Source organism: Camelus dromedarius, chromosome 2, assembly GCF_036321535.1.
Source record: "Camelus dromedarius isolate mCamDro1 chromosome 2, mCamDro1.pat, whole genome shotgun sequence".
Taxonomy (NCBI): Eukaryota; Metazoa; Chordata; class Mammalia; order Artiodactyla; family Camelidae; genus Camelus; species Camelus dromedarius.
Genome location: NC_087437.1, coordinates 60,610,992 through 60,638,093, shown reverse-complemented (window position 1 = coordinate 60,638,093; position 27,102 = coordinate 60,610,992). Strand labels below are relative to the sequence as shown.

Below are 27,102 nucleotides of genomic sequence, written 5' to 3'. Positions count from 1 at the left end.
GCACTGTTTTAAAGCACAAAACCTAACACCAAGGTCCCTCTTGCCCAGTTCTAGGAATATTAACAGTAAGCATTAATAAATATTTGCTCAGTGAATGTCCACTATCACCTACATCCGCTGGGTGGCTGCCTGACTCATGATGCTTTCATCTCTTTCTCTGGGGCCTCAGTGGCCAAGTTTCAGCTCTAGGTCCCGCTGATGGCCTGCGCTGATTGTCACAGGAGGACTCACCTGACCCACATTAGGTCAGGAAGATGCTCTCTCCCAGGAACCTGAAACCCAAATTAAGCCGAACAATAAAGCTCTGAGAGTAACAGCAGTGGTAATAGCCAGTGTCTTCCTGCACCTGTTGGGCACTAAGAACAGTGCTAAGTGTTTTACATACAGTATAACCCGATCTTCACCACAGTCTCACTAGGTTGGTATTATTATTCTGCTTAATTTTTAGATGAGAAGATGTGGCTCAGATGTTAAGTAACTCTCCCGAAGGTTTAAGGAGGGCAGGTGCAGCACCAGCAGAGCTGATTGGCTCAAACTGAGCCATGTGGTGCTGAGACAATGTCATCAACTTCCGCTGCCAGGTTATCAGGGTTCCTAGCTTCATGGTGATGGGGTGCTGTGGTGAGCAAGAGACCCTGCTCCGAGACCCTGCAGGGAGCAAGGGAGGCCTTGGGGCAGAATGAAGGGCAGGAGCCATGGGAGAGGGGAACACAGAGAACCTCCACTCCCTGAGCGAGAGCAGGACACCAGCCAAGCCCAGCCCGCCCACCACACTTCAGTACAGGCCAGAGAGCTCCCACTGCGCGGACCTGACCCCTCCTTTCCTTCTTCCAGTGAGTTAGAAGCCAACTTGCCAAAGAAAGGATGTGGGTGACTTACTTTGGAGACATAGGGTTGGCGGGATGGTGAGGAAGTCTGCATCCTCCTCTGTATCCCATCCCCAGAGGAGAAGACACCTAAGAGGCCGAGGGGATCAAGGTGGCTAGAATGTGCTGGGATGGCTGAGGCCCTGCACGGGCCAGAGAACCGGCCAGATTGGAAAAGGGAGTTGGGGGCCTCACTGGCTGGAGGCACAGACTGTTTCCTGACTCTGGCTCTGAGTGGCATCTACCATTCTGGGTGGCAGAAGGGTGGCCTGAGGCATGTAGGCCTCTGACCACCTAAGAAGAAAAAATCAATTAGCAGCAGCAGGTTTCTATCAGGTTTCTATCCTGGTGCAGGGTTGTTTGGCTTTATTTGAAAAACAAACCAACATCCTTCATTAACACTAACACAGGGGTGGCCTTCTGCTGTCACCTGACAATTAAACATCACACAGCACTCACACAGGTCACACCCTTGGTAGGTTCACAGTACAGTGTCACACCCTGGGCAGCACACTGGCCCACGGTGGCCACACAGAAGTATACTTCTTACTGCACAAATCTCCCTTAAAAAAATCAAACAATCATCAGGTCAGAGAAGACTTATTGGCTCCTCCAGTGAAGAGGGTACAAACTTGGTAGCTGAGGCTGGCTCCTTCTGGCCCCTCACAGTGGGGGCTGAGGCCAGGACTCCTCAGGATGGTGTCTGACTATGGCCAGGACACTGCCAGTGGCCTCCTTCCCCACCGAGGATGGAAGGGATCCAACGCCCACAGGTGGGGGCGAAGCACTGGGAACCAGCCTGTCATCAGCGTCCCCAAGGCCCCCGCAGACTGAGATGCAAATAGCTCCAGGCCCACGCGGCTCCCAGTCTGCTGACGAGGGTGGCTTGCTCCTGTTTCTTCTCTTTCTTTTCACTTTTTTCAGAGACCAAATCTCAGAGTAAGAGCTGGCAGTTCTGGAAACTTTTTCTGGCTTCTCAGACAACTGTGGTAATGATGGAGACCCTCTCCAGGCACTTTCTGCTGACTTGCAGGGGAGGGGAAGGAGGGACTCTTCCTCTGGAGTGAGTGGTCCTCAGGCCCAGGCAGTACAGGGCTGGGTGAGGAGACCCCGTGCTCACACTTGGGGAGATGGGGCTCCCTTCAGCACCCCACCCAGCCTGTGGCATCTCTGACAAAGAGAAAGGCAACTCCCCATTTCTAGCTCTTCAGAGGGCCTTGTGCTGACTTAGAGACCTTCGCCACCTCCTGCTTCATGGGCTGGACACCACTGGGCAGCCCTGGAGGCCAAACTCTTCAGTCCGGAGGCAACTCCTGCAGCTAGAGGTACAAGAGTAGCTCCAGAGTGGTGGACATCGCACCGGGGTAGAAGGGGATGATCTGAGATGAAGCCTAAGAGGAGGAAACGCAGGAGTGGGCATTCCTGCTGACTGGGCTTAACTCCAGAAAAGAGCCCGGTGCAGCTGAATTCACCACAGGGCAGGGCACACAGAGCAAGTCCAGTTCTGAGGCCTGCTCTTCTTACCACAGACAAGATTTTAGACCCTCAATCCTGCATCAAGCCCCCTGCCTTGTAAAAATTCTGAGATGCATTTCCTTTGTCTGAGGAGCCCTTGAGGGCTTCATTCCTAGGGTCCAGCCCTGGCCTCCCTGTCCTTCCCAGCCCGGCACAATCAGGGGTCCAGTGGTCTGCACCACGCCAAGCTGCAGAAGACAAGGACAAAGGGCTTCATGGGCCCAGAAGCTTCGCATACTTGGGGGCCTGGCTCCAGCCTCATATGGCGACGCCTCAGTGGGCAGCTCAGTGTCCTCTGGAGAAAGGCCGACACAGGGAGTCCAGAGGACAGACGGAGCGGGGGCTGAGGGGAGGTGCTGGGTGCGTTGTCCATTCTCCAGAGGGGGAGGTGGGAACCAGCAAGGAAGGGCCTGCTGGCCTGTCATCTCACCAGGCCCCCTGGGTGGCTCCGCAGGACAAGCTCCAGCTGAGAGGGCCGTGTGGGAAGCTCGGGTTCAGACTGTTTCCTTGGTAACGGTCTTTTCCAAACCCAAGCCTGGTGAGGATCCATGTGGTGGGAGCCTGCAGATCTGCAGGGAAGCGGCTATGCCAGCCTGTGGGTGGGGTGTGACTGGGAGGCTGGCCAGCGCACCACCTCAGGTAGCAGAGGGACAGGTGGTGCCTGGGAGGCAGAGGCTGGGTTCCAGCAGGAGAGACCTGCTCAGTCCAGTTGGGGGATTTTTCTTTAACAGTCACAGTCATCTTTATTCCACTTGGAAGGAATCACTGAAACTTCAGTGTCAGAATCGCAGCCCTAAGGAGGTCTATGGTTTCTCACGCTTCCTCTCCCATCACACGTTTCCCTCTGAGCAGTGTTAACCAGATTTACTGAGAAGAACAGCCTTATTTAGAGAGATTTCTGAACAGGTTTCCATTCCCAGGGAGGGCGAGGCTTGCCCACAGCTGCTTCAGAGGGAGGGCTGGAGGAGGCCGACAGCGAGGGCCAGTGGGAGAAGCAGCAGGAGTGGGAACACCCTGGAGGCAGTGACCCCTGTGGGATTGAACAAATGCAGTTAAGGCCTCGCTTGAAGCTTGGAGAGTCGAGTTTGTGGCTGGCTGGCACTTGTGTGCAGGACTAGGTGGAGCATATTTCTGTGTACTAACCTCTCTCCAGGCTCCCTCTTGCTATCCCATTACAATTTTTCTTTCTCCTGATTTCTTTACATATTCATTCCTTTCAAAATGACAGTACATGTATATTTATGCAGTTGCCTGAATCCTCTTTGAACGATTATTTTTAGCACTTACATTCATTATCCAGGTCTGTCTGGGTTCCACAGCCAGTGTTTCTGCTATAATTGTTCAGACCCTCCCAGGACAATTTACCTTGATCATTTGCAAAGACCCAGAGTGCCCTTCAGTTTACTAAAGGTTTTGGGTGAAGGGTTCCGAATGATGCCTGGGGAATGTGCCCACTCTTCCTCTGTAGGGTGTGGACCCGCCTGTCCAGGGCTCTTGCACCTGCCCTACCTGTGCCAGAGCACTGCTGAGACAGCATCCCTTCCAGAGCCGCCACGTAGTCCTGGCCCAGCCAGTCATGGTACGTGGTTTTCTCTCCCACAGGCACTGCCCGGATGGTAGCATCCTTGAAAAGCAGGTCCTGGCCATGATAGTTGGAGGAGTCGAACATTTTGAACCCATTCTTATTGTGGTCATCTCCAAACAGGTCCTGGAAGCACACAGCAGAACTGCTTTGCATCTGGGCTCACAAATGGTCACCCAGGTGCCACTTGCCATTAACTGCTTTACACACCGTGAACCAAGGCGCAAGGAAAGTCAGGTGCCAAGACTCTGCTTGGAAATCATAAGGTTGACAACTCATTGACCTCTGTCACCAAAGGGGATTTGGAGTAAGAGATGACCATAGCCACCACTGTATGACAGCCACTCAGAAATATCACACCAAACTAGCTCTTGGATACAGAACTGAAGCCTGAGACTTACATGAAGAAAGACCTGTAAATAAGAGATGATGTGGATGAGATTACTGAGGGCTTTGCTAGGCCTGCCCAGCATTAGGCAGCCTTTTCTACCAGGCTTCCTCACTCTGTCTTACAGGTGTCCTTTACTCCAAACCAAAATGATTTCATAAGAGAGCCTTTTGTTCTGTCACTAGTACTAAGAAAGTCCTAGACGAGTTGAATATCCTTTATTAACCCACTCGGCTAGTGCGCAAGACATTCTTGCAAGAGCTATTCTCTTCCCTGTGGAGGGTCCTCAGGATAGGTGTGCTCTGGCTCCACCCTGAGAGAGCCAGTAAAAAGACCAGAAGGGGCGTGAGAAATTATAAATACATAAAGGACATCCAGAGCACAGGGACAAATGACTGTGTCAGCTTTTCAATACTGACCAAGGGGGAAAGAAAGAGTAAGGTGGCTATTAATCTCTCTGGGGCGACTCAAGAATCCTCTTGAGGAGCTAATGAAAACTCTGAGTCTTCCCTCCAGAAAAGTACACAACCACACAGGGTTCTTCTCCCGTATCACTTTGGAGGGTTTGGGGATCCCTGGGGAACCCAGGGACCCAGAGTCAAGAACTCCTGGGACAGAGGAACTCCACGTGGGAACATGAGAGTAAACATAATTTCAACTTTTAGAAACTGGCCTGGAGAGCCAACTGGCTCTGCAAATCTGCAGTGCTTTATGGGTGGAGGGAAAGGTCAACTTCAGCCTACATCAGGTTGAGGGTGGGTAGAGGGGGAGGTTGGGAACCAGGGGCTATGTTGTCAGACAGCCTGAGTTCAAACTGTAGATGTGTTTAAAAGTGTGACCAATAGGATTTGCTGATGGACTGGAAATAGAGCATGAGAGGAAGACGAGCCCGAGCTGATTCCTGAGGAAATGGAAAGGCTAAAGCTGCTGTTCCCTGAAGTGGGGGAGATGGAGGAGAAAGAGGAGTCCAAGATAGATTTGTTCAGTTGGAGAGGCCTTAGAAATATCGGTCAAAATTTCAAGCAGGCAGTTGTTAAAAGATGCAAGTGTGAGTCTGAAGGGTGGGTCTGAAGCAGGGCTGAAGATGTACATTTAGGAGGCATCAGTGTGTAGACAGCAGTTAATGACCTGGGGCTGGATGAGATCAGCAGGGGTGTAGGTGCTGACAGAGGAGAGGATTTAGGATTGCACCCCAGGGCACTCCAGTGGTTACTGGCCCACAAAGGAGGAAGAACCAGCAAAGGAGACTGGGAGGAGTGCCCAGAGAGGCAGGAGGAGAGCCAGGCCAGTGTGCGGCTCTGGGAGCCAAGGGGGAAACTGCTTCCAGGAGGGAGGTGAACTTCAGGAAGAGGGAGCTGCAGCCAATGCTGCTGAGAGGTCAGGGAGAGGCAGGCTGCGAAACAGCCACTGGATTTAGCAACATGGGTCACTGTGACCTTGACCAGGACAGTTTCATGGTCCTGGTGAGGCCCATCTATAGTATCCATCCTTAAGAGAGAGACCAGAGGAGAGGAACTGATGACCCCAGAGTAGAGACAGCTCTTTGAAGGAGTTTTGCTGTAAAGGGGAGTGGGGTTATGGCCAAGCAGGAAGGTTCATTTGTTTTTACAAGATGGTAGAAATAACATGTTTGTATGTTGATGAGAATAGTCCAACTGGGAAAGGAAAATTAATGATGTAGGAGACCAACCAAGGGGATAGTGGTTGGAGGCATGGCCCTGGCTAAGTGAAAATCACAGAATTTCCCCTCAGGCTTCCTCAGCTTCTCCTGAGGTCTGCTCCAGGTAAACTGAGGCATCCCGTGGGCTTGGCCCACCTCTGTCGCCCTCCCCATAGTGAGGTAGCCCCTGCCCTGGCTCACCTGGGCCTTGTCCAGCAGTCCATACACAGTGAAGATGTTGGTGTCTGGCCGGACCATGACGGCATGGGACGGTATCTGTGCCAGGTTGCAGGCTGCGAACTGGGACACCTCGGCCCGGGCCCCATTGGGACACAGGAGCTCATAGTCCTCCAACCTGAGCTCAGCAGCCCAGGGCTCAGCATTGTGGCCTGAGGGGATGGAGCAGAGGGAGAGGCAGGGAGGGAGGAAGGAATAGAGAGACGGTGCTCTCCTCCGGGACCCCCAAATCCTCAACTGGGCAGAGGTGGTGATATCTGGCCAGCTCCCCAACCCCTTTCCATTCTTCAATTGCTCCGCTCTATTGCCAGGGTGAGAGAACCCAGCTGGGCTAACAATGTTATTCATAGGAAATAAGTATCCACTATGTAACAGTTTACAAGCACTGCAGGCAGGTATGATGGCTCCCATTTTACAGGTGGAGAAACTGAAGCTCTTAATCACTCCCAGGCAAAGAACTCCATTTGTGTGTTAATAGGTCTCAGGCCTGAGGGTGGGATGGGTTCCTGAAGGTGGTGGTTGACCTTCTCCCCTAATGGCTGAACTTCTCAAACCAGAGGGAGTATAATATCACATGTTGATCTGTAAGAGGAAGTTTCAAAGGCCCCTCCTTGCAAAGAATCTTGTCATGTAGATCTAGGGGGGTCCCAGGAGTCTGCATTTTAAACTAGCAACCCAGTGATTCTGAAGCAGGTGGGTAGTTCAAAGGCTCCCTGGGAAACACACTGTTCTTGGTAATCACGTTATTTTTGTGCCTTCATTCATTCACTTAGTATCTGCTCTTCCTATTTCCAGAAGGAACTCCAGGTGGGCCTACTAGCAGACATAAAAAAAATTTGAGTGGCCCTAGGTGGTTGCCTGCAAGTGAACCTCTCAAAGGTGTCTCCAGCCCTGCCTCTTCCCCTGACCCTCATTCCAGGACCACAGAGGGCACAAGGCTGGGATCAGGCAGGGCTCATAGCTCCTGCAGGAGCACACAGCTCCTTACTCCTGGGGGAAGATCCCCAATGTTCTTGGTGGAAGGTTGGCAGGGGATAAAGGTTGTGGCAACAGGGCCTGGAACTCTGTTGGGGTAACTGTTCTACAGCCTCGGTGACCTTCGTAGGTAGGATGGGATCTGAGTTTTGAAATACTGATTGATGTGATGTTTTCTCCCTGCATGTCTTGCTTTCCCTCACCACCAATCTCCTCCTCCTCTTCCGGCCTTATTCCTTTCTGCCCTGAGTTTCTGGGAAGGGATGGGTTAAGACAGAGTGGAGAAGACTGAGCCGCCAGCGTTTGGGGTTTCAAAGCCTGGGGTGTAGCCAGGGTATATAGAAAATGCAAACAATAAGAAGGGAAACAGCTTCCAGTCTTTAAAACCCACAGATTCCCTGAGGAAGGAGAACAGGACTGGGAGGGGAGGGATGCATGGTAAGGGGCTGCACTCCATAGGACCTCAAGAGGGGGTGTAGAGGTCCTGGAGCAGAGTTCCTCAGCTCTTCTTCCCAGGTGGAGCCCAGGAAAGTGACTCCAGATTAAAAATCGCCTGTATGATGTGAATGGGGGTGTGCTGTGCCTTATGCGGGCTTGGGGCTGCAGAGTGATTTCCCTGTTCATGGCATTGACCTGCTCGGGTAAAAGATCAGATGCTGATGTGAACTGATGACCCTGTGGAAAGAGGCCCCTGCCACCCACACACCTTGGTGCCACATAAATACCCTTGGAGGGGTCTCTTTAAATTGACTGAGTTTCTACTATTTTGTGGAATGGGGATTTGGATTCCAGACCAGTAAAGACCGTATGTGACCTGTGCACCTGAATATGTGGCCTGGGATCTGTTCTTAACATTTGGCCCTTGGGGCCCCCAGGATGCCCAAGGGGCAGAGCCTTCTAGGCTCAGCATCTCTCAGCTGCTGCTTGGCTCGCAATCCCAGCCACATCCAGTGCCTGGATTGTGTTGGAGTTGGGGAACAGCCCCGCCAGAATCTGGCCCTGCTCTGGCCCCAGCCCTGTCACATACCATTTGTGTTGTCGAAGACAGTCGTGTGCTTGACAAAAGCGACGTCCCCTGCATTCTCAACCAGGCACCTGCCACACAAGAAGCCAAGGCAGGTGTTGGCAGAAGGGTCCCGCCCCTGCACCCGGCCCCAGGCCCACCTGCCTGGCCCATCGAGTACCTGAAAGCACCACTGTAGCCGTAGTACCTCTCCTGGCTGTTGCCCACACACTTGTTGCGGCCCTGCTCATCCCCCACACAGAGAGCACACAGCGAGGATGGGTAGTTCTTGGGGTTGTTCACAGGCACACAGCTGGCGCTGAAGAACTCACTCACCGCTGGGGTGGAGGGGAAGGGCTGTGTTAAGGGGCTGGCAGCAGAAAGGGCAGCCAGGGAGGAGATGGGTGGGCTGCTCCCCTACGGATATGCCCACTGCCTGGCTCAGTGGCTCAAGGCCACCCATCTGCTCCACTGCCCACCCAGCTCAGAGCGGCACGTCTCCTCCTGTGAGGATCACAGGGATGGGGGGAATGCAGAGGTTGTCTAGATATAGGAACCCCACTGACAACCTCTGGTAAGTGTTCTCCCAGCCTTGCCTTGAACTCCCTCAGGGACAGGGAACTCACTACTTCATAATCTCTTCTGTTCCAGTCAGGGTAACTGCCCAGCTGTCTGGAAGTGAGAGCAGCCAACCCTAACACCTTACATGTGCTCGTGTAGGTGGTTAGAAAAAATGTGTTTTTTTCTTCCTGAGGTGCCAGCCAGGACAGCGGTGTGTGTGCAGCCTTCCTTTCACCATGAATGTGCATGATTTAACACCCAGAGATGGCCCTGCTATGGCATATGGTGGGTGCTTGGTAAACGTGTCTTCTTCAGCACTTACACAGAGGGCTGGCCTCTTTCCAGCAAGGTCCCCTAGATATCCAGGGGGACAGCCCATGTCTGGACAGTGATACTGCCAGGCCCAGAGCCAATGCACTTGCCTTTCTCCCTGTGCCCACTGGAACTATTCCACTCTCAGTGAGTGGGCAGGGACACTGGCAGCCTCCACAGAACTAGACACCCGTGACTGTCACGATTGTGGCCAAGAATATTCCCTAACCTTCCCAAGAGTAAGGGACATGTGAAGGAGGAAGAGGAAACCTCTCTGGGGCTGCCTTCTGTCGGGTCCTGCTGGGAGAGGACCCCGACCCTCAGAGCTGGCCCTGACCCCAGCCAACCCCAAAGAAGTTTGCACATCTGTGTGTCTGTGGAGGGTGTACCTGTGAGGACATCACAGTGCCTGGGCCGGATGAAGCCTTTCTGCACGAGGGCGCCCACGGGGATGTCCCAGCCAGTGGGGTTGCCGAAGGCCGGGTGGCAGGAGCGCTTGCCCCGCAGCTCGTCCAGCGTGAAGGCGTAGGAGCTGTTCCGCTTCACCACGGCCACCACGAAGTACGAGTTGCTCCTGTCTTCCGCTGGGGGAGGGGACACCAGTGAGGCCCCTCATCTGTGCTCGCCTGGCCTTGGTAGGGCAAGAGCCAGGGCCAGATCCTGACAGAGCCCTTCTTCCCTCAAATCTTCTCTCCTGTTGCTGGTCAGTGCTGTGGTCCTGGTCCCGACAGTGTCGGCCCTGGTTGCCGGGGCTCAGGAGCGCCCGGGTCCGAGGGCCAGGTAGGTGTTTAGCAGGCACATCCAGCAGCAGGACCCCTACATGTCCCCACATTGCGGATAAGCAGCCTGTGGGGCTCCACTTTTCAGCATTCTGTGTCTCAACACCACCCTCCAACAGTCCTCACACAGAGGGATTTCGTCCCTTACAATCAGGTGGTATTTTTCTCACCTCCTGGGAAAACAGTGGAGGCACAGCTGAGGCTGCAGAAGCACTTTCCCTAAGTGGAGAGAGTTTTCACATCCAAGTGGAGGGAACCTGAGGTCACCACTCAAGAGGACAGAGCACCAAGCCACTGGCCCAAGCTGCTGGGAAGGTGTACATGAGCTGACAGGAAGGAGGGTACCAGGGACACCTTCCATGAGCCACACGGGTGGGATGGAGGAGGCCGAGGAGGCTCCCTAATCCAGGGCTCAGCTAACAACTTTAGCCTGTTTTTGTACAGCCTGGGTTGCAAGCTAAAAATAATTTTTATATTTTCAAAGTGTTGCTAAGAAAAAAAGAAGAAAGAACAACATGCAGCAGAGTCTGTATGTGGCCTGAAAAGCCTGAAGTGTTTACTCTCTGACCCTTTGCAGAAAGTTTACCAAACTTTCCGGTGACTGGGTATGCACATTGTGCGTGGAGGGGTTTGCCTGTGACAGACACCAAGGGAGAGAGACTCTGAGGGAGAAGTTTTTATAAATATAAAAATATCAACCACCTCCCAGCGATACAGGCGGCGGGCACCTGCACTTACGGGCATAGTGCTCCCCGGCTGCCGGAATCAGGCCGTACGTCTTCCCCGCTGTGTAGATGTCTTCGCCCCTCAGGGTCACAGCGTCAATTTGGCCAGCCTGCAGGGGGACAGAAAGAGCAGTTGGGCTAGAGAGGGCCCCAGGCAGGGTCTCTCAGGGGACTTTGGCCTCAGGCTCCCTTCCAGTGGGAACCCCATCCTACCCCATCTGCTCCTTTCTCTCCTTGTGAAGATGTGTGGGCAAGAGAGGTGCTTGGAGGAACACAGACTTGAAACAAACCACCATCAGCACTCCCATTCATGGGTGTCTTTCAATCTTTCAACAAATGTTTTCTGAAGGTCTCCTGTTGCCAGGCCCTGTTCTGAGCAGAACCCAGAATGGGGCCTGCTCTAGTTCTCGGTGTGGGTCTCCCCATGGACTGCCAGCCTCAGAGGTCTGGGGCACTGTACTGCACCCCTACACCTGGCCAAAGGCTGGCACACATCATGGATACAATACACATTTCTCAAATGTGTGTGTGGATGGATGAAGAGCCGGGTCTGAGAAGGTGGCAGTCTCCGGGTCTGTGGGAGGAGGTTCCAGGGCTGATGGACGAAGTCTTGCCTCAGGAGGCAGCAGGAGATGCCCAGAATCCTCTTCCTTCAGACCCTCTAGAGCCTTCCAGGTCACCTGTATCCCACCCCTACTTGTCCATTCTGAAGCCTCTGGACAGGTAGCCCCATGGACCCTGTAAAAGGGTTAACTGATAATCTAGCCGTAGTAGTATGACAAACCCCAAGGGAAGGAGGTAGGGCCCGGGGAGAGAGGAGACACTTGTACCCCAGGAAAGTGCCCCACACCATTCAGGGCCAGAGGCATGAAGTTCTGATGATAGAATACTAGGCAGTGGCCCTGATGTTTTGAGCCTGGAGGTTATGTCTCTGGAGGCCTTCCCTCCTACCCACTGTGATGTCAGGGAAGAACTCACACTTTGGACCCACAACCCAGGGGCTGGGCCAGATGATCCTCTGTTGCCTGGGTCACCGTGGCCAGGCACGAAACACGTTAGAGCTACACTGGACACCATCTCCAAGAGCCTTAGGAGTTAGAACTGACGATCTCTGAGCCTTTTGCTGGGGTTCTCAGGAAACCTTGAAATCCACTTGTCTCCCCACAGGCCCTTGGCCAGCCCCTTGGCCCTCTGTGATGTGAGCTCAGATGGAGAGAAGGATCTTGCCTGGAGAGAGCTGAAACTTCACTCCCTGCATCTCTCCCTGCTCTGAGGCTCCTGGAACCAACCACTCCTTCACAGGACAGCCTGCCCAGCATCAGGAAATGAAGAGTTCCCACCCCTAAGTCTCCTTGATTCCAGCTGAACTCCTCTGCCCGCAGCACCATGAGTTTGAGACAGGCTCCCTGCCCCTTGAGCTGGGTGACCTTGGGCAAGTTATTCTTCATCCTCTCCTGGCCCCAGTTTCCACATCTGATAGTAATCATTCCCACCCCATAATGCTATTGGGTGGATTAACTAAGGTAACCCACGTGAAGGCTTAGCACAGTGTGAGGTACACAGGAAGTGTGTGCTTATGAGATCACGATCCTGGCCCCCTGTTATTCCTGTCCACTCACCTCAAGTTAGGGTGTTGCCTAGCTGGGGCAGGGTGGACATGTCTGAGGGGCTCTGGCTTGGTCTACACTAGGGGACTACCCTGAAAAAAGCTCCTCACCATCAGGCCCCAGCTAGTTGCTCTTAAAAAAACAGGAGGGACACCTGTGACCACAGAAGGATGTCATCCTTGACTGCAGGGCCTTGGAGCTGGCTCCGAGTCCTGGCCTCAGTCTCTAGTTGGAGAAGCAAAACAGAACAGAGCTGAACGGGCCTCAGAGCCCAGGGCCAGTGCTTTTAATTACAGGTGGCAGGCATATTAATGGATGCTTAATCAATTTAATGGTCCATGACAAGGTTAAAAAAAAAAAGACTAGGAGAGAATACAACAGAAATTATCAGCACACATTGTACTTAGTAAGGGTAAGTATTGTTTTGTTTTGTATCTCTACGTAAGTGATATATATTTTTACATATTTACATCTGAAAGAAAAGTTTTTGTGTACTAGGCTGTGATTGATGTAAAATGTATTTTTGACTGGGTTGCAGTTTAATAAATGATGATCCGAGCCCACTCTCTATTGTGTACAGAGAAACTGAGACTGAGAAAGGGGAAGGGGCTTGCCCAAGGCCACAGGGTCATCAGTGCCAAGCTGTGTCAGTCTCACACTCCTTCTTCTTGGGGCCCACCTGCTCAGTGGGGAGGAGTCCCTGAGCTCCCTCAGGGGAAACAGACCCCCTCTGCCCTGCCCACAGGCAGGGTAGCTCCTTCCTGCAGCAACTTCCTCCTTCCCTTTCTCTATGGGAATTGTCACAGGAGACCTTCTCCTCCTCTGTATCCTCCAGACCAGGTGGGACAGAGGGAGGGTCAGTAAGGACTATAGCAGGCATTGCCCCACCTGCCCACCTGGCCCACTATGCCCCTCTGGAGTTGGCTCCCACCTGGATCTCCTCTATGCAGTGTTGGGGGGACTCAGCTGACACACACTGGATCTCCGGCTTGAGCCTCTGCCGGCTGAAGGCCACAGCCATGTCTCCACACTTCTGGATCTCGGGCGTGGACAGCACACACCAGCGCAGGTAGTGGGGCAGCCCTGTGTGGGTGTGAGCACGTGGTCACCTCCACATTGGCCTGCTTCAGGGGCTGTCCCTCAGCAGGAAGAGCTCGGAGTCAGACCCAAGGAAATTCTGGCCCATTCCCTGGTTATTTCACCGTCTGACCTTGTTTCCTTACACAGGAAGGGGACAAGTGACCTCTTTCATGGGGCTGTGAGGAGGCTGAAGGCAAATCATGGCGGTCATGTATCTAACTTAGATGTGGCACACCATTTTCCTGACTGTAGGCGGAGGAATACGGAGGTTAGGGCTGGAGGCAGGCAGCCATTTGTAGACTCCTGTAAGGGTCCAGGGCAGAGAATGCCGGAGGCAAGGCCCTAGCCAAGGGGTGGGGAGGAGGAGCGAGGCATGGTGAGAAGAAGGAGGTGTGATGGGAGGAGCGAGGCCTTTTGGGAGGAGCGTGGCACAATGGGAGGAGCGAGGCCTTGTGGGAGAAGTGAGGCACAGTGATGGAGGATTACAGGGCTTGACAACTTCTGTGTGGAGGGGCGAGGAGACCCTTCCCAAGACAGACCTGGAGGGCCTGGATTTCACCCCCTGGAGCAGATGGGGCTTCCAGGGTACAGCAGGCTATGCAACTCCAGAGATGCTTACTCCCCAACCCCTAGAGGCAGGGAGGCGGGATCGACAGGTTCTCAGGGAGGCCAAGAGGCACACACACCTCCTGCGGTGAGTGTCCTTCTCTGGCCACCTCTCCAGAAAGGCTGGCCATGTCTACGGTCAGGCTGGGGCCAGTGGGAGAAGAGACAGGTGGACTTACGGTTGGGGTCACAGAGGAGACCCTTCATGGCATGCAGGTACTCGCGGCCCAGCCATGCCTCGTAGGTCTGCGTGGCAATGGGCACTAGCTCGGAGGTGGCGTCTTTGAACAGCAGGTTCTTCTGGCCATAGGCTTCAGAGCTGAACATTTGGAAGCTGCTGCCCTCATGGCTGAACAGAAGCTGTGTGTCAAGGGGTAGGGATGAGGGCTGGTAAGATGCTGCCCAGAGGCATCCTTTCCTCCCAGTTCAGCCACCACTTCCTTCTTCTTGCGCCCTCAGGCTGTCACCCACTCTGAGGACCAAGTGAGGTTCCACCTCCCTCCTGGGTCCCCTGTGCTTCACCAGTGCATTCTGCTTTGTCACACTTAGCTGACTGAACACATGGCTCATGGCCCAGGTGTGTGATGGTACTGAGCACAAGCAACAGGGCTGAGCATTGGTGGTTCAGATGCGCAAAAGTAAAGCTGATGTGGCTCACAGTCAGAAACTTGCTGCTCTTGTAAGCAGTGGCTTCAGGAAAACATTATTTACCACATTTAATGGTGTACTTTGGCATTTATTGGTTTTGCCATTTTGTTTATTTGCTCATATGTTCTGGTTTTGGTTTTAAGAGCCACAAGTACCAGGAGCTTTCTCTGAGGGGTGCGTGAGTCCCCTGGTCTCCCCGCTCTGGCCAGTCCTCCTCACTGCCAACCGGCATAGTGGGTCTCTGCTTCACACTCTTGGACTGAGGTTGAACACCCCAGCGGCCTGGATACCCAGGGGAGGGTCTCTGGGTCCTGCCCCTCCTGGTCTGGCTGGCTAAGCCCCAGGAGGCTCTGGCTCTGAGCTTCCATACTGGTGAATGACAAGAAGGTCCAGCAACACCCCAAGAAGCTGTGTGGGGCGCCCTGAACTCACCTGGCCTTCGTTGAGCAGCCGGAAGATGAGGCCCCCATCTGTGTCGGCCCGGACCACCACGGCATGAGCAGGCACCCGAGCCAGGTGGCATCGCCTCCATTCAGTGACATCAGCCCGGCTGCCATCCCGGCACAGCAGCTCGAAGTCTTTTGACAGCAGTGCCTGGCCCCAGGAGGCAAGGGTTTTCCCTGGGAAGATGGGAATCCTGTGATGAGCCAACACTTGTCCTGGGAGGGGTTTGGGGAGGGTGTCAGGGAGGGCCCTTGAGAGGGAGCCTGGGGAGAGCCTGAGGTGTTATGGGCATCAGACCCACAGTGAAAAGAAACTCTTATGGGAGGTGAGAATCAGAACCACATCAGGAGGTGAGAATCAGAACTACACCAGGAAGTAAGAGCCCAGAACCACACCAGCAGACAAGAACCAGAACCACACTGGTGGTTGCACCCTACAGTGTCTCTGTAGGTTGTGTCTGTTTACTTACGTTTTCTATTTCTCACCAATTTCTACTAATAAAATGGATTTGAGATATCTAACAATAATATAACATATAAACATAACTGCTCGTTAAAGATAAAAAAAGGAAGAAAGAGACGCTTAGGATGAGAGAGAGGAATGTATCAGGAGTTCACCCCTGCCATCTGGCACTAAATTTAGCTCTGAGCAGAGGGCAAGGAACAGGGAGCCATGTTGAAAACAAACCCTGACAGAATCGACCAGAACGGTGGCACAGAGAGAAGAGAGTAAATCTCCAAAGCTTCACCCACAACTCCAGCTATTAATGTTTTGGTATATTTCCTCCGTGCCCTTTTTTTTCTTTTTTTAATTTATTATTAAAAAAAGTTTTTTTTAATAGAGGTTCTGGGGATTGAACCCAGGACCTCATGCATGTGCTCTACCACTGAGCTATATCCCCCTCCTCCTCCATGTCCTTTTTTCTATTCTATTTTCTAACCATTTTTAATATTGTTAAGGACGTACATGATAGGCAATTTTGCTTTTTCCTCACTGATTTAAAAATATTTTCCCACATTACTGGAAATTTTCTATAAAACTCATTTATGATAAAAAAAAATAAGATTTATTTGAAAGAGTGAATACTGACACCAAATAGGAATACTAAGGAGACTAATTTTAAGGATTGTAACTCATGCAATAAAATATACCACAGATGGTCCTACATAACAATATTTTAATGACTTTTAAATTTTAAAATGAGGAGGATAAACCTCTGCTAGAAAATAGGAGGGGAAAAGATCATTTGTGGGATCATGAACATTCTATTCGTTCCGAAGCTATTTAAAAACAAAACCCAAAAACCAAGAGAGTAATAGTTTGGAAAACTCCATAAAGGTCATTTTTAATGACTGCATGATAATTTATAGCATTCTCAACAATTACTCAGTGTCATTCTCTCCCCACTCCCCAACTTTCCTCTATTTTTAAACTGCTGTAAAGCCTTTGTATAGAACTCTGGGGGATCATTTGGCCTTCCCCTGAGACAAATGCATCATTAGGTTTCAATCTGCCACTCCTGTTTTCCATCACTAGGGACAATTAAAGCCATATTACATCACTACTTTGCACATTTATGTCAATTCCATACTTTAGCTCTTACCAATCTTTTTGTAGGAAGATACTCTTTAAAAAATTACTTCATTAGATTTTTTTCAATTATCCATCAAAATTTTAAGAGCTGATTTTAACCCAATACATCCCTAATTGTTTCTCCACCTTCCAAATTCTGATTTGCTTGACTCATCTTGGGGCCCAAGTCTTGGCCATCTATTTTTATAAGATTGTCCTGCTCTGGAGACAATCCTATGTCCTCCTTTTTCAGATCAGTTGTTTTCTCAAATCTAGTGCATGTTGTTTGCCTTCATGAATGCCAGGTTACATGGTGGACCTTCTGATTTAAAGGGAAAGACTGACAACAACAAAAAGAGATAATGATTTAAAAAAAAATGATCAGACATTATAGAACAGGCAAAACTGGAGAGACAGAAGTCTGACTGTGGTCACCAGAGAGGGGGTCAGAAAGGACTGACCAGAATGGGGCATGAAGAAACTTTTGGGGTGAAAGGTCTGTTATGGTTACTGTCTCAATTGTGGTGGTGGTTATACAACTGCATGCTTTTGGCAAAACTCATAGAACAGCAGTTCGAAAGGAGTGCATTTTGCCGTATAAAAATTATACTTCAAAAAAAAAAAAAGGATTCTTTGGCAAATCCTAATTAGTCTGTAAAATAACTGGCCTGACTCTTCAAAAATGTCAGTGTCAACACAAAGAAGATTGAGAGACTGTTCAAAGTTACAGGAAACTAAAGAGACAACAACTCGGATGAGGAAGAGGAATGTATCAGGAGTTCACCACTGCCATCTGGCACTAAATTTAGCTCTGAGCAGAGGACAGGGGTCAGGGGGCCATGGTGAAAACAAACCCTGACAGAATCAGCCAGAATGAAAGAAGAGAGTAAATCCCCAAAGCTTCACCCACAACTCCAGCCATTAGTATTTTGGTATATTTCCTCCATGTCCTTTTTTCTATTCTATTTTCTAACCATTTTTGCTACTCCCAGGCAAAAATGTGTGTTGATAGATAAGGTCTGGCCTGATAAAATTGCTACAAAGGACAGCACTGGGGAAATTAGTGAATCTGGAATATGGACTGTGGGTTAGATATTGTCGATGTTACATTTGATGAATTAGGAAACTGTATTGTGGTGAAGTCCACATCACTTTGTTATTAGGAGACACACACTAAAGTCTTTTAAAGGGTGTGACGTGGGCAAACATATTCTCAAATTGTTAGGAAAGACACACACGTAGAAAGAATGATCAATTCCACGTGGCAAACGCTAAAAGCTGGAATTGGGGTAACGAATAAATGGGAGTTCTTTGAATTATTCTTGCAACTTTTCTGAAGTTCATTATTTCAAAATCTACAAATTTATAAATGACAACAATATAATGGATCAGTCCCTAACACCAACCCATCTTTAGTAAGTCCTCGTCCAGGGATAAGGGGTGGCTTCTTCAGGAACAGGAGCAAATGCAGAGCGGAAGACAGATGAGAGCTAGTGCAGAGGTTTGCAAACTTTTTTTAAAAAGCAGAACCCAGTCTTCACATGGAAAATGGAACCCAGTGCCAGATACATATCAGAGCAGGGGCAGGGCCGCTCACACCGCAGAGCCGCTGAGCTCCACCACCTCTTTCTTTCCTTCAGAGAACATTACCCGGCCTGAGACCTGGGGCCAGCCCCACCACTCACCGTCTGTGTTCTCCAGCACCGTGCTGTGCTTCACAAAGGCCACGTCCCCGGCCCCTTCAGCCAGGCACCTGCGCAGGAGGAACCAGTGAGCCTGGAGGTCTGGCCTGGACCCCGGGGCGTTACAGGGGGCACAGGGTTCACAGTCATGGAATCCTGGGTTCTAACTCCCCAATTTGTTGCTGTGGGGCTTTTGCAAGTTGTGGAGCCTTCCCATCCTCTATCGCCTGTAAAGTGGGAGTGGGAAAGCAGCTCCCGGTAGGGAGACATCCTGTATAATCTGTGTAGATTCTGCACAGCAGGGCTCGGGGCCGGTGCTCATACGGCGGTTGCTTCATCAGCACCCTTAATGCTTAGGGTGTTTTGAAGATGACTCTATCCTGCAGCATGGAGTTGGACTAGACCTTCTCATGCCACAGCAAAAACCCTTTGTGGAAGGGACCAGGACTTTTAAGGATCCTCTGTTTGTGACTCCCAGTGAGGGAGGCAGTTCAGGGCAAAGGGGCAGCCTGGGTCCCCACAGCCGGCAAACAAGTGGGAATGGACTGGGGGGACAACACCAGTAGAGGCCGGGTGGGCGAGAGGACTGAGGACTGCTGTTCTGTCTGTGCCCCAAACTGCATTTCCCCAGATCACACCCTGCAGCGTGGGGCACCAGCACGCTCTCCGGTTCCAGGTGGAAACACTGCGGCCAGGGCAGTTAGAGGGACTCAGCCCCACCAAGCACGTTTCCTCCTCTGTGGACAGAAGGAAGGGCACCACCAGCCACAGTGGCTCTGTTGGCTCCATTCAGGGCTGATCTAAAGGGCCAGCCTGAACAGGGCAGAGAGAGGCCAGCCCTGACCGTCAAGCCTCTGGCCCACCCCAGCGCCCTCCCTGCTCTCACAGACACCAGAATGGAGAATGGGAGCGGCAACGGGCTGTTTTTGCCATTTTCTTCTCTCTGAGCCCTCACCTCTCTAAATATACCAAACATGTTGATTTTATGAGCAGATCCTGTCTGGCATATTCCAGTTTGAGGTTTTTAAACTAACCAGGCACATGAACTATATAAAGGGTGCTTTGATGAGCTGCAGCCAACACCGCCACCCCTCCCAGGGGCCCTCTCTGTGCCGAGGTGTTTTTCCCCAGCTCTGCAGCCTTGACCGCGCCCCTCTCACCGGAAGGCCCCGCTGTAGTCGTAGTATCTCTCCAGGGGGCTCTTGTCACACACCCCTTCCCCAGCGGCGTTGCCCCGGCAGAGGCGGCAGAGGGACTGGGAGTGACTGGTTTCTCCTGCCCCGGGGACACAGCTGCCCCCAAAATAGTCGCTGACAGCTGCAGAAAAAGGCAGAAGGAAGTCAAGTGCACAAAGTCGGGTCCCCTCCAGGTGCCCCGGGGAGGGCTCAGGCCACTCAGGCTGGAGTCAGGGGGGCTGGGCTCCCCAGGGACTCAACTAAACTCTCCACGCTTCAGTCTGAGCAAAAACGGGGAACTGGATCTGATCAGTGATTCCCAAACTGGGGCCACAAAAGTGTGGGCCTTGAGAAAGACTGTTGTTATTTTAAAATGGCTCAGGGGAATGACACATTTACCCCAAAATGGCCACATAGGACAACTATGAACCAGATACTGTTCTCAGTGAGGGTTTCATTTCAAAATCAGTAATGTGTAATCAATGGAAGTGGGGAAATGATTACTTAAAGAGTATAACTAATTTGACAGACGTCACTTCTCAAAACACAGGGAGGAGAGGGAAACCACTCTCTTGGCAAATATTTATCCTATGCCCGAGGACACCTGAGTGCCACGTAGCGGGAGCTAGATGCTGGCCCTACTCGTAAGCCAGCTGCATCGTGCTCAGCTGAACAGCTCTTCCAGGGCTCCTTTCTTGGTCTTTTTGTATCCTCACAGGGAAGTAGATATTTGATAAATGTGCCAAGTGACTGAGAAATCTCACACACCTGGTTGCCATCTGAGAGGATATGGCTTCCAGGCTCTTGTGGGTGGTGCTGTATGGGGCAGAGTATCCATGTGGACGCGTGTATGCACGTGGGGATAGCATGCATGTGGTCACACCACAGTGAGGTGCCCACCAAGAAGGATGGAAGTTGAGCTCATAATAGCAACCACTTCCTGCAGTGAGCACACACCTGGTGCCATGCATTGTGCAAGGACATCGTGTGAATTATCTCAGTCCTCCCAGTGCCACAGCATTGTAGTCAGTGTTAATTTTCCCATGTTACAGAGGAGGAAACTGAAGTTTAATGTGTAGAGTAATCTATCTGAGGGCAGGTCATACTGAACCTGGGTTTAAACCCCCATGTATCCACAGCAAAGCCTGCTTGAGGAGCAGACCAGAAGGCAGCACACTCAGGGACAGGGGATATGGGGATACCCCAAACCCTATTCGAGGTGTGGTATGATCCCAAGAGGGCAGTTCGAGAATGTGGTTGGCATGTGTCAGGGACCTCCTCAGACTAACACAGCTGGGTGGCCAGCGGGTGACTGGAAAAAGAAGGCCAGAGCATGAGAAGCAATGCTTCTGCCCAGGCTGCCAGAACGAGGGCCCCTGGCCAGGCCCCTTCGGTCCTGAAAAAACAGTTTCTGACCCCGTAAAGCCAAGGACACATTTCTAAAAATAGCAACCTATACTGTGTCTATACCAGGTGAGAGGCGCCTCCCAGCTGTGGGTGGGCCCTGGGCTTGGCTGTGCTTTGGGGCCCTGGGATGAGTGAGGGAGGGTTGAGTGCCTAGAGGAGCCAACCAACTAGAAATGTAAATGGTGGCAACAGCTCGGCAGGAGGGAGTGATGCCATCCCCGAGGCCTCCGGGAGGGCCCCGGGGGTAGGTGGGACTGTGCTGTTCCTTACAGGAGGCTCAAGATGAAGGGGAGCCCTGAGGGTGGCTCAAGAAGGAAGGGAAACGCAGAGTCCCTGCAGGAGAAGCCCTGAGTGGCCAAAGCCCTCACCTTTGAGCACGTCACAGCCCATCACTGAGAGGCGGCCGCTGTCTACCAGGTAGCCCACGGGCACATTCCAGCCCACCGTCCGGTTGATGCCTGTGTGGCAGGACTTCACGCCTTTCAGGGTGTTGATGGTCACGTGGGAGCCCCTCTTGACCACAGCGACGGCATAATAGGAGGTACCGACCTCTAGAAGGAAGGGAGAGGAGTGGAGTGAGGGGGGCAAGGGAGAAGCCACAAGAGAGGCTTGGGACCCTGCTGGGGAAGGCGGTGGGAGAAAGGAGTGCGCGCGTGCGCGTGGTGTGTGTGTGTGTGTGTGTGTGTGCATGTGTGCGTGTGCACACCTGTGCGTGGATGCATGTGCGTACATGGGTTCATGTGTGCCTGGTGTTCTAGTTACTGAGAGAGCAAATGGGTGTGATCCACACGTCTTACCACAAGACCCTGCCCCCTCCAGCCTTACGTGATAGATATTATGCTGAGGTGTTCATTCATTCACTCATTTCTCCCTTTTCCTTCCCAAGCCAGCTCGCACTCAGCTGGGTCTACATTTGCACCTGTCAAGGGAACTCTGTAGTCAGACCAAAGCAGAAGTAGCCGGCAAGTCTTTTGTTTTCCAAAAGGATAGGCCCTAAGGAGAACTTAGAGGATTTGAGGGAATAGTACTGTGTTATGGAAGAAGAGTGGTTGAGAGGCGGTAGGGAGCAGGGCAGGGGCCTCCCCCATATTAGAAAAAGCGATTTCTCAGTGTTGGAGCAGGAGTGGAGGAGTAGAGCTAGAGAAAGAGACAGAGAGAGCGAGAAATACTAGCAGTGTGGTCCCAAATCACTCAGACCCAGAATGGGGTGCATGTGGGTAGGTGGGGGTCTACAGCCTTGCAAAAGATTCCCCTGGTCCAGATGTTGCCTGGAAGGGGCCATCAGATAAGACCCGGGTGACTCATCTATGGGGACTGATGACCAGAGGGCAACTCATCACACACACAGACGTGCACACGACTACCTGGTGGCTGTGAGATGCCTATGACCAGAACAAAGCTGAGTTCTAGAAAACCAAGCCAGTGTTTCTTGCACACCTGAGCCTGGCCTCTGCCAACCTAAGCAGCCCCGTCTGGTTCCACCCTCTGCCTCCCCATCGTGCCTTTTCTTTCTAGTTCCTCGAACACACCAACCTCTTACCTGGGACCCTTCTCAGAGCACAATTTAAATGTTGCCTCTCCAGAGAAGCCCTCCTGTCTGCTCTGTTTCAGCAGGTCTCCCACACTCCGTATCTCTTCCCTCATGGCCTTTACTTCCTTCACGGCTCCCAGCACATTAGTGACTACAGTTTTGGGTGTTTGTTTGTTTACTATGTAACTCCTGCTCTCTGAGGGCAGGAATAGGTTCTCTGCTTTCTGCTCTATGCTCATGACTGGCACACAGCAGGTGCTCAATGAGTGTGTTAAATCAATTAAAGAGGAAGAGCTATTTCTGGGGCCCACAAGGCAGGGCTGTTCCTGGTCATTGAGTGAAAAGGCTGGCTGGCTTGCAGGGTTGGACTGTGTTCTGTGTCATCTGACTGCCATCAGTTTAACAAGTGACCAAGCGAGACCCTGTGCTGGGTCCCTGGCACTGAGAGTCTGCAAAGATGAGGACCAGGTCTGCCTCAGGGGACTCACTGTGGTAAAGACAAAGAAAACAGAAGGGACAGGACCTTGTGGAGTGAGTCATTTCTCTGGAAAGCAGGAAACAGAGGCCTTTTGCAGCAGTGGGAGGGCCCAGCGGAGCTGCTTGGAGGTGACAGCTGAGCTGGGCTGTGACAGGTGCTAGGCATTGGACAAGCAGAGGTGCTGGGGGAGAGCCAAAGGGCAGACTAGGCCAGAGGCATGCCTGGTGTGAGGTGCAGGACCGGGGCAAAGCACATTCCATGTGTCAGGTGCGCACGGACCGGCTCCTTTAATCTGTGTGAAGGGGCAGGGATCACTATCCCGATTTTATGGTCAAGGAAGTGGAGGTTGTCCAAGGTCACGGAAGATGACAGGAAGGGGCAGAACTGGGCTTCCTTCTCGGTCTGTGGGCTGTGCAGCTCCTACTCACCACTTCTTGCCCGGCCCCATTCCCACTCCATGCTGCCTCTGACAGAGGGCCACGGAAGTACCCGGATAGCTGGGCATTACTGATGCCTTGTTCACCCCAGCAATTGTGCCCAGCACTACAACAGGCTCGGTGGGAGCTGCTGGATGTCAGCTAGGGGCTGCTGGGCTCCCCACGATGAAGAACAGACTGCAGTCAGCCCTCTGTGTCTCCGGCACCCCTGGCTCTCTGCGGGGGTGTCAAGTGAGACGTAGGGGGCTCTGAGGATCTATTTGGTTGGGGCTTCAGGATGCTCTGAGGACAGGACTACTGACCAGCTTGGGGGCTGCAGGGTCGGGCCAGGCCCAGCAAGGACACTGCTGAGCGACCTCCTCTCTCCTTCCACCCCAACTCCCACTCGGCCCCCTGACCTTGATCATACACTTCGCCCACCACGGGCTTCAGGCCGTGCTCCTTCCCCGCCTCGTAAATGGCTCCTCCATCCAGAGTGATGGCATCAGCCTCCTGGGCCTGCTGGGAACATGTGGGTCAGCACAGTCTGGCCCCAGGACCCACTCAGCCAGGAGCTCAGGGACACCAACCAGTCTTCTGAAGGCCCCTTGAAAAGCCCTGGAGGTCCACGTGGTCCTCTTCGTCTGGCCCGGGAGCCCCGTCCTGGCTCAGCCTCGCAGGCCCCTCCCCTGCCAAGGCCTACAGGTCTCCCCTGACCAGGACCAAGACTTGCCTTGTTTTTCGAATTATGTTATTTAAAAAATATTAGTAATTTTATAGGACTCATAATAGCTATACATAGTTTTAAAAAATCAGCACAAAACGAAAAGTCTCCCTGACTTTCTTGTTTCTCAGCCCCCTGCCTATACTGCTAACCTGTTCCTTAGCTTTTCTCTTTAAGATGCAGACTAAATCCTACAAATGCCTTTGTCAATGTTTTCCTTTTTGTTTTAAAACACAAATGGGGCCCATGGATAAAACAGTATTTCAACATAGTTGGTTTCCACCCTCATAGCGGACCCTTGGCCACACGGACTCTGGATTAGCTCTTGGGGGCACATCAGGGGCTGCACTGAAATGAAAACCCAGGTCCCCTTGCGCCTGACACTTCCCTCTATGCCTTGTCTTATATTGGAGTCCTGCCTCTTAATGTCGTCAGTGCCAGTTTAGCAGATCTCAGCCTCTCAGAACAGCTCTCCCACCCACCACTCACCCACCCAGGACCGCTGGCCCAGCTCTTCCTGCCCCAGAAACCACACATGCCCCGTTCTGGAAAACTCCAGGGCAGAGTGAGTAACCGCCATGGGCCACTGAGGGGTCTGCTGTCTGTGCTCCCCTGGGTGGGGCAGGTCATGTCCCCCACGTAGAGGCCCTCTGTGTAAGGAAACTGCCTCTCAGTCACCTTTCCCCACTGGCGTCCTGAGCAGGGCCGTCCCTGGGCCTCTCAGCGCCTGGCCCCCGCCTGGGTAGGAAACAAGCTGGCCCTTGTTGCCAAGGAAACTCAGGAGATCCTATCACCAGGCCCTGGCAGGGGGACCTCGGAGCCTCTCCCAGTGAATGAGGCTGTTGTGCGCTCCCTCCTGAGTCAGAGCCCTCTTGTCTGGGCAGAGCGGAAGGGAGAGGACTCACCGAGATGAGCTGGATGCAGTGGTCAGCTGAGGTTCCCTGGACGCACAGGAGGGAGGGCTGGATGCCGGCTTCCTGGAAGGCCTTGCTCATGTCACTGCATTTCTGCTGCTCTGGGTCTGAGATGGTGCACCACCGCACCTCCATCCCGCCAAGCGCTGGGGACAGGGGACAGTGAGGCCCAGCTCCTGCAGCCCCAGTCCACTGTGTGACCCATCAGCACGTATAGCCAGTTCTCTGCAACAGCTCTGCCCTCTCACTGGGAGGTACTGGGGCACAAAGAGATGTCACGGACTGCCTCACCAGCAAAGCTGCGTGTGGACCATGTATTCCCTGCCCTTCCCAGGGGCAGAAGGTGTGGCTCAGAGCTTGGCCCTCAGGGAGGGTCTCCCAGCGTAGCAGCTAAGCTTCCCCCATCCCTCCCTGGCCTGGAGCACAGCCTGGTGGGTGGAAGGAGCACTTGCTGGCTCTGTGACTAGGCAAATTCTTGCCCCTCTTGGGTTTTTGTGTCATCCAACAAGAAAGTGCTGGACTGAGTTCTCTCACTCAGTGGTGCCCCTGGGCCCTCCCCATGAACTGGGACATGAGACTGGGAAGTGGTTATGTCTGCCCTTGAGGAGCCTGGCACCCTTTGGAGTATCTGTGATTACGCCCCCTGCAGACCCACCCTCTGTGGACACAGTGCCAGGCCCCTGACAAGGGGAGGTGGAGGAGTCAGCCGGTTGAGTTCAACTTCCTGCTCCTTTGGCTGGTGACTTCAGGCAACTTACTGACCTCTCTGAGCCTGTGCAGATGAGAAAACCACCTTTTGCATTGTAAGTAAACCTCTGGAGGAGTTAGGACACAAGGTACTCAGTGGTGGGGACCCTATTGGGGTCACATGATCTGACCAGGTCAGAGTCCCAGAGAGTTCTTAGCCTGGAGGCCCAGCAGAAGTGGTAAGGATTTTCTGAGTTTGCTGCCTTTGCAGACCTGAGCTCTTCCATCACTCATCCTGCCCAGCCAGCCCTGCCAGGGAGGCCTGTGCTCTTGGGAAACGTGTGGCTTTGGGCCCAGTTTCCGCCCACTAGGGGCCAGGTAACCCTCTCAAGGCAGCCTGTGCTTCCCATCCCCAGCCCAACGGTCAAGAACAGCCTCCCTCCCGTCCGCTTTGCCTCCCCCAACTCCGGGGGCACCCTGGAACGTGGAAGTGCCCTCGCCCTCTCCAGTGCTCCAAGACTGCACCCTGTTAGGCCTGGCAATTGCTGGGTTCAGACCGGGGTGGCGGATCCATTTTTTGTATTGATGAGGTCAGAGCGGTGGCATGAAGCCATCCTTTTAGCAGCCTCTGCCCGCGATCCCTAAGAGCAGCTCCCCGAGGTCCCGCCTCAAGTCTCAGCGTCCGGGGCCCTGACTTCCGTACGAGCGGCGGGTGCTGATGCGAGGAGACTCAGTCTGCGCCCCATCCTCTATCCAAGCACGGCTTCCCGTGATTCGGCCCGGCAGGCCGCTCCTCTCGCCTCCTCCCCTCCAGTCTCTCCAGATCTTTTCCCGCGTCCCTCCCCGCAGAGGCTCGGGAGAAGTAGAGCCGCTCTGGCTCCCAAACCTTCCTCGGGCTTCCACGCCCATTAAGAGCGTTTACCCTTCCCGGACCTCCCCCCGCCCCCCGACGCCCCTCCCCCCCATCGCCCCCCCTCCCCCCGTCACTCCAAGGCTCTCCCCTCCACGCTTCTGCCCGCGCCTCTACTTGGCGGGTCAGAAGGTAGGTTTTCTCAAGGTGCAGCTCAATGCCGCTTCCTCCAAGAAGCCCTCCAGACACACAGGTCTGCCAGGGTCAGTGCTATTTCCCTTCCCCGTCCTTCTTCGCGCCTCGCGCCTTTCTGCGCCTTTCCCCTTTCCTGGGAGACGCAGGCTCAGGACACACTTTCCCGCCCCCTGGGACCCCGCTCGGGAGGCGGGAGAGCTCCTGCTTCCAGGGTTGGGCGGCGGTGCCTCACCAGTGCGCAGAGCCAGGAAGAGCCACAGAGCCGCGCTGGGGCCCCGCATGGCGCAGTCTATAGCTAGCTGGGGCCGGGATGGGCTCGGGTTGGGTCTAGGTCTGGATCCAAGTGCGTCAGCAGCAGCCGGGCCTTTCTCTCTCCTTCCTGCCTGGCACTGGCTTTTAGCTACTTAAGTGCTGCCAGGGCGCGCCTTGGCGGTGTCCACGCCCCTAGGGTGCACCCGCCCACCGCGGACTGGACACCTGGGC

At 53.1% G+C, this 27,102-nt stretch overlaps 1 protein-coding gene across 4 annotated transcripts; it reads right to left on the bottom strand.

Annotated features, from left to right (window-relative positions):
- Positions 1 to 1,450: 1,450 nt before the first annotated feature.
- MELTF (melanotransferrin) lies at positions 1,451 to 27,102 on the bottom strand. Of its 4 annotated transcripts, none has more exons than XM_064494045.1 (16): positions 26,852 to 27,093; positions 24,879 to 25,033; positions 23,669 to 23,771; positions 21,193 to 21,375; positions 19,403 to 19,559; positions 18,246 to 18,313; positions 14,977 to 15,164; positions 14,076 to 14,256; positions 13,142 to 13,293; positions 10,617 to 10,713; positions 9,489 to 9,683; positions 8,408 to 8,564; positions 8,251 to 8,318; positions 6,213 to 6,400; positions 3,891 to 4,089; positions 1,451 to 3,411 (listed from the first exon to the last, which is right to left on the bottom strand). In XM_064494045.1, exons 1-16 carry the CDS (start codon positions 26,898 to 26,900, stop codon positions 3,329 to 3,331), a joined length of 2,223 nt encoding a protein of 740 aa, XP_064350115.1. In that variant the 5' UTR covers positions 26,901 to 27,093; the 3' UTR covers positions 1,451 to 3,328. The 4 variants fall into 4 exon arrangements, with proteins under 4 accessions (XP_064350115.1, XP_010992704.1, XP_064350121.1 ...); XM_010994402.3 differs by having other exon boundaries at positions 23,669 to 23,768; positions 26,852 to 27,091; XM_064494051.1 differs by lacking the exon at positions 26,852 to 27,093 and adding an exon at positions 25,543 to 26,433.

Coding starts and splice junctions, on each gene's coding strand:
- MELTF (XM_064494045.1), bottom strand. CDS start 26,900: ATGCGGGGCCCCAGCGCGGCTCTGTGGCTCTTCCTGGCTCTGCGCACT. Junction 13,294..14,075: donor TCTCCTCTGTGACCCCAACC/GTAAGTCCACCT, acceptor ACACCCACACAG/GGCTGCCCCACTACCTGCGC. Junction 8,319..8,407: donor GGCTACAGTGGTGCTTTCAG/GTACTCGATGGG, acceptor CTTGTGTGGCAG/GTGCCTGGTTGAGAATGCAG.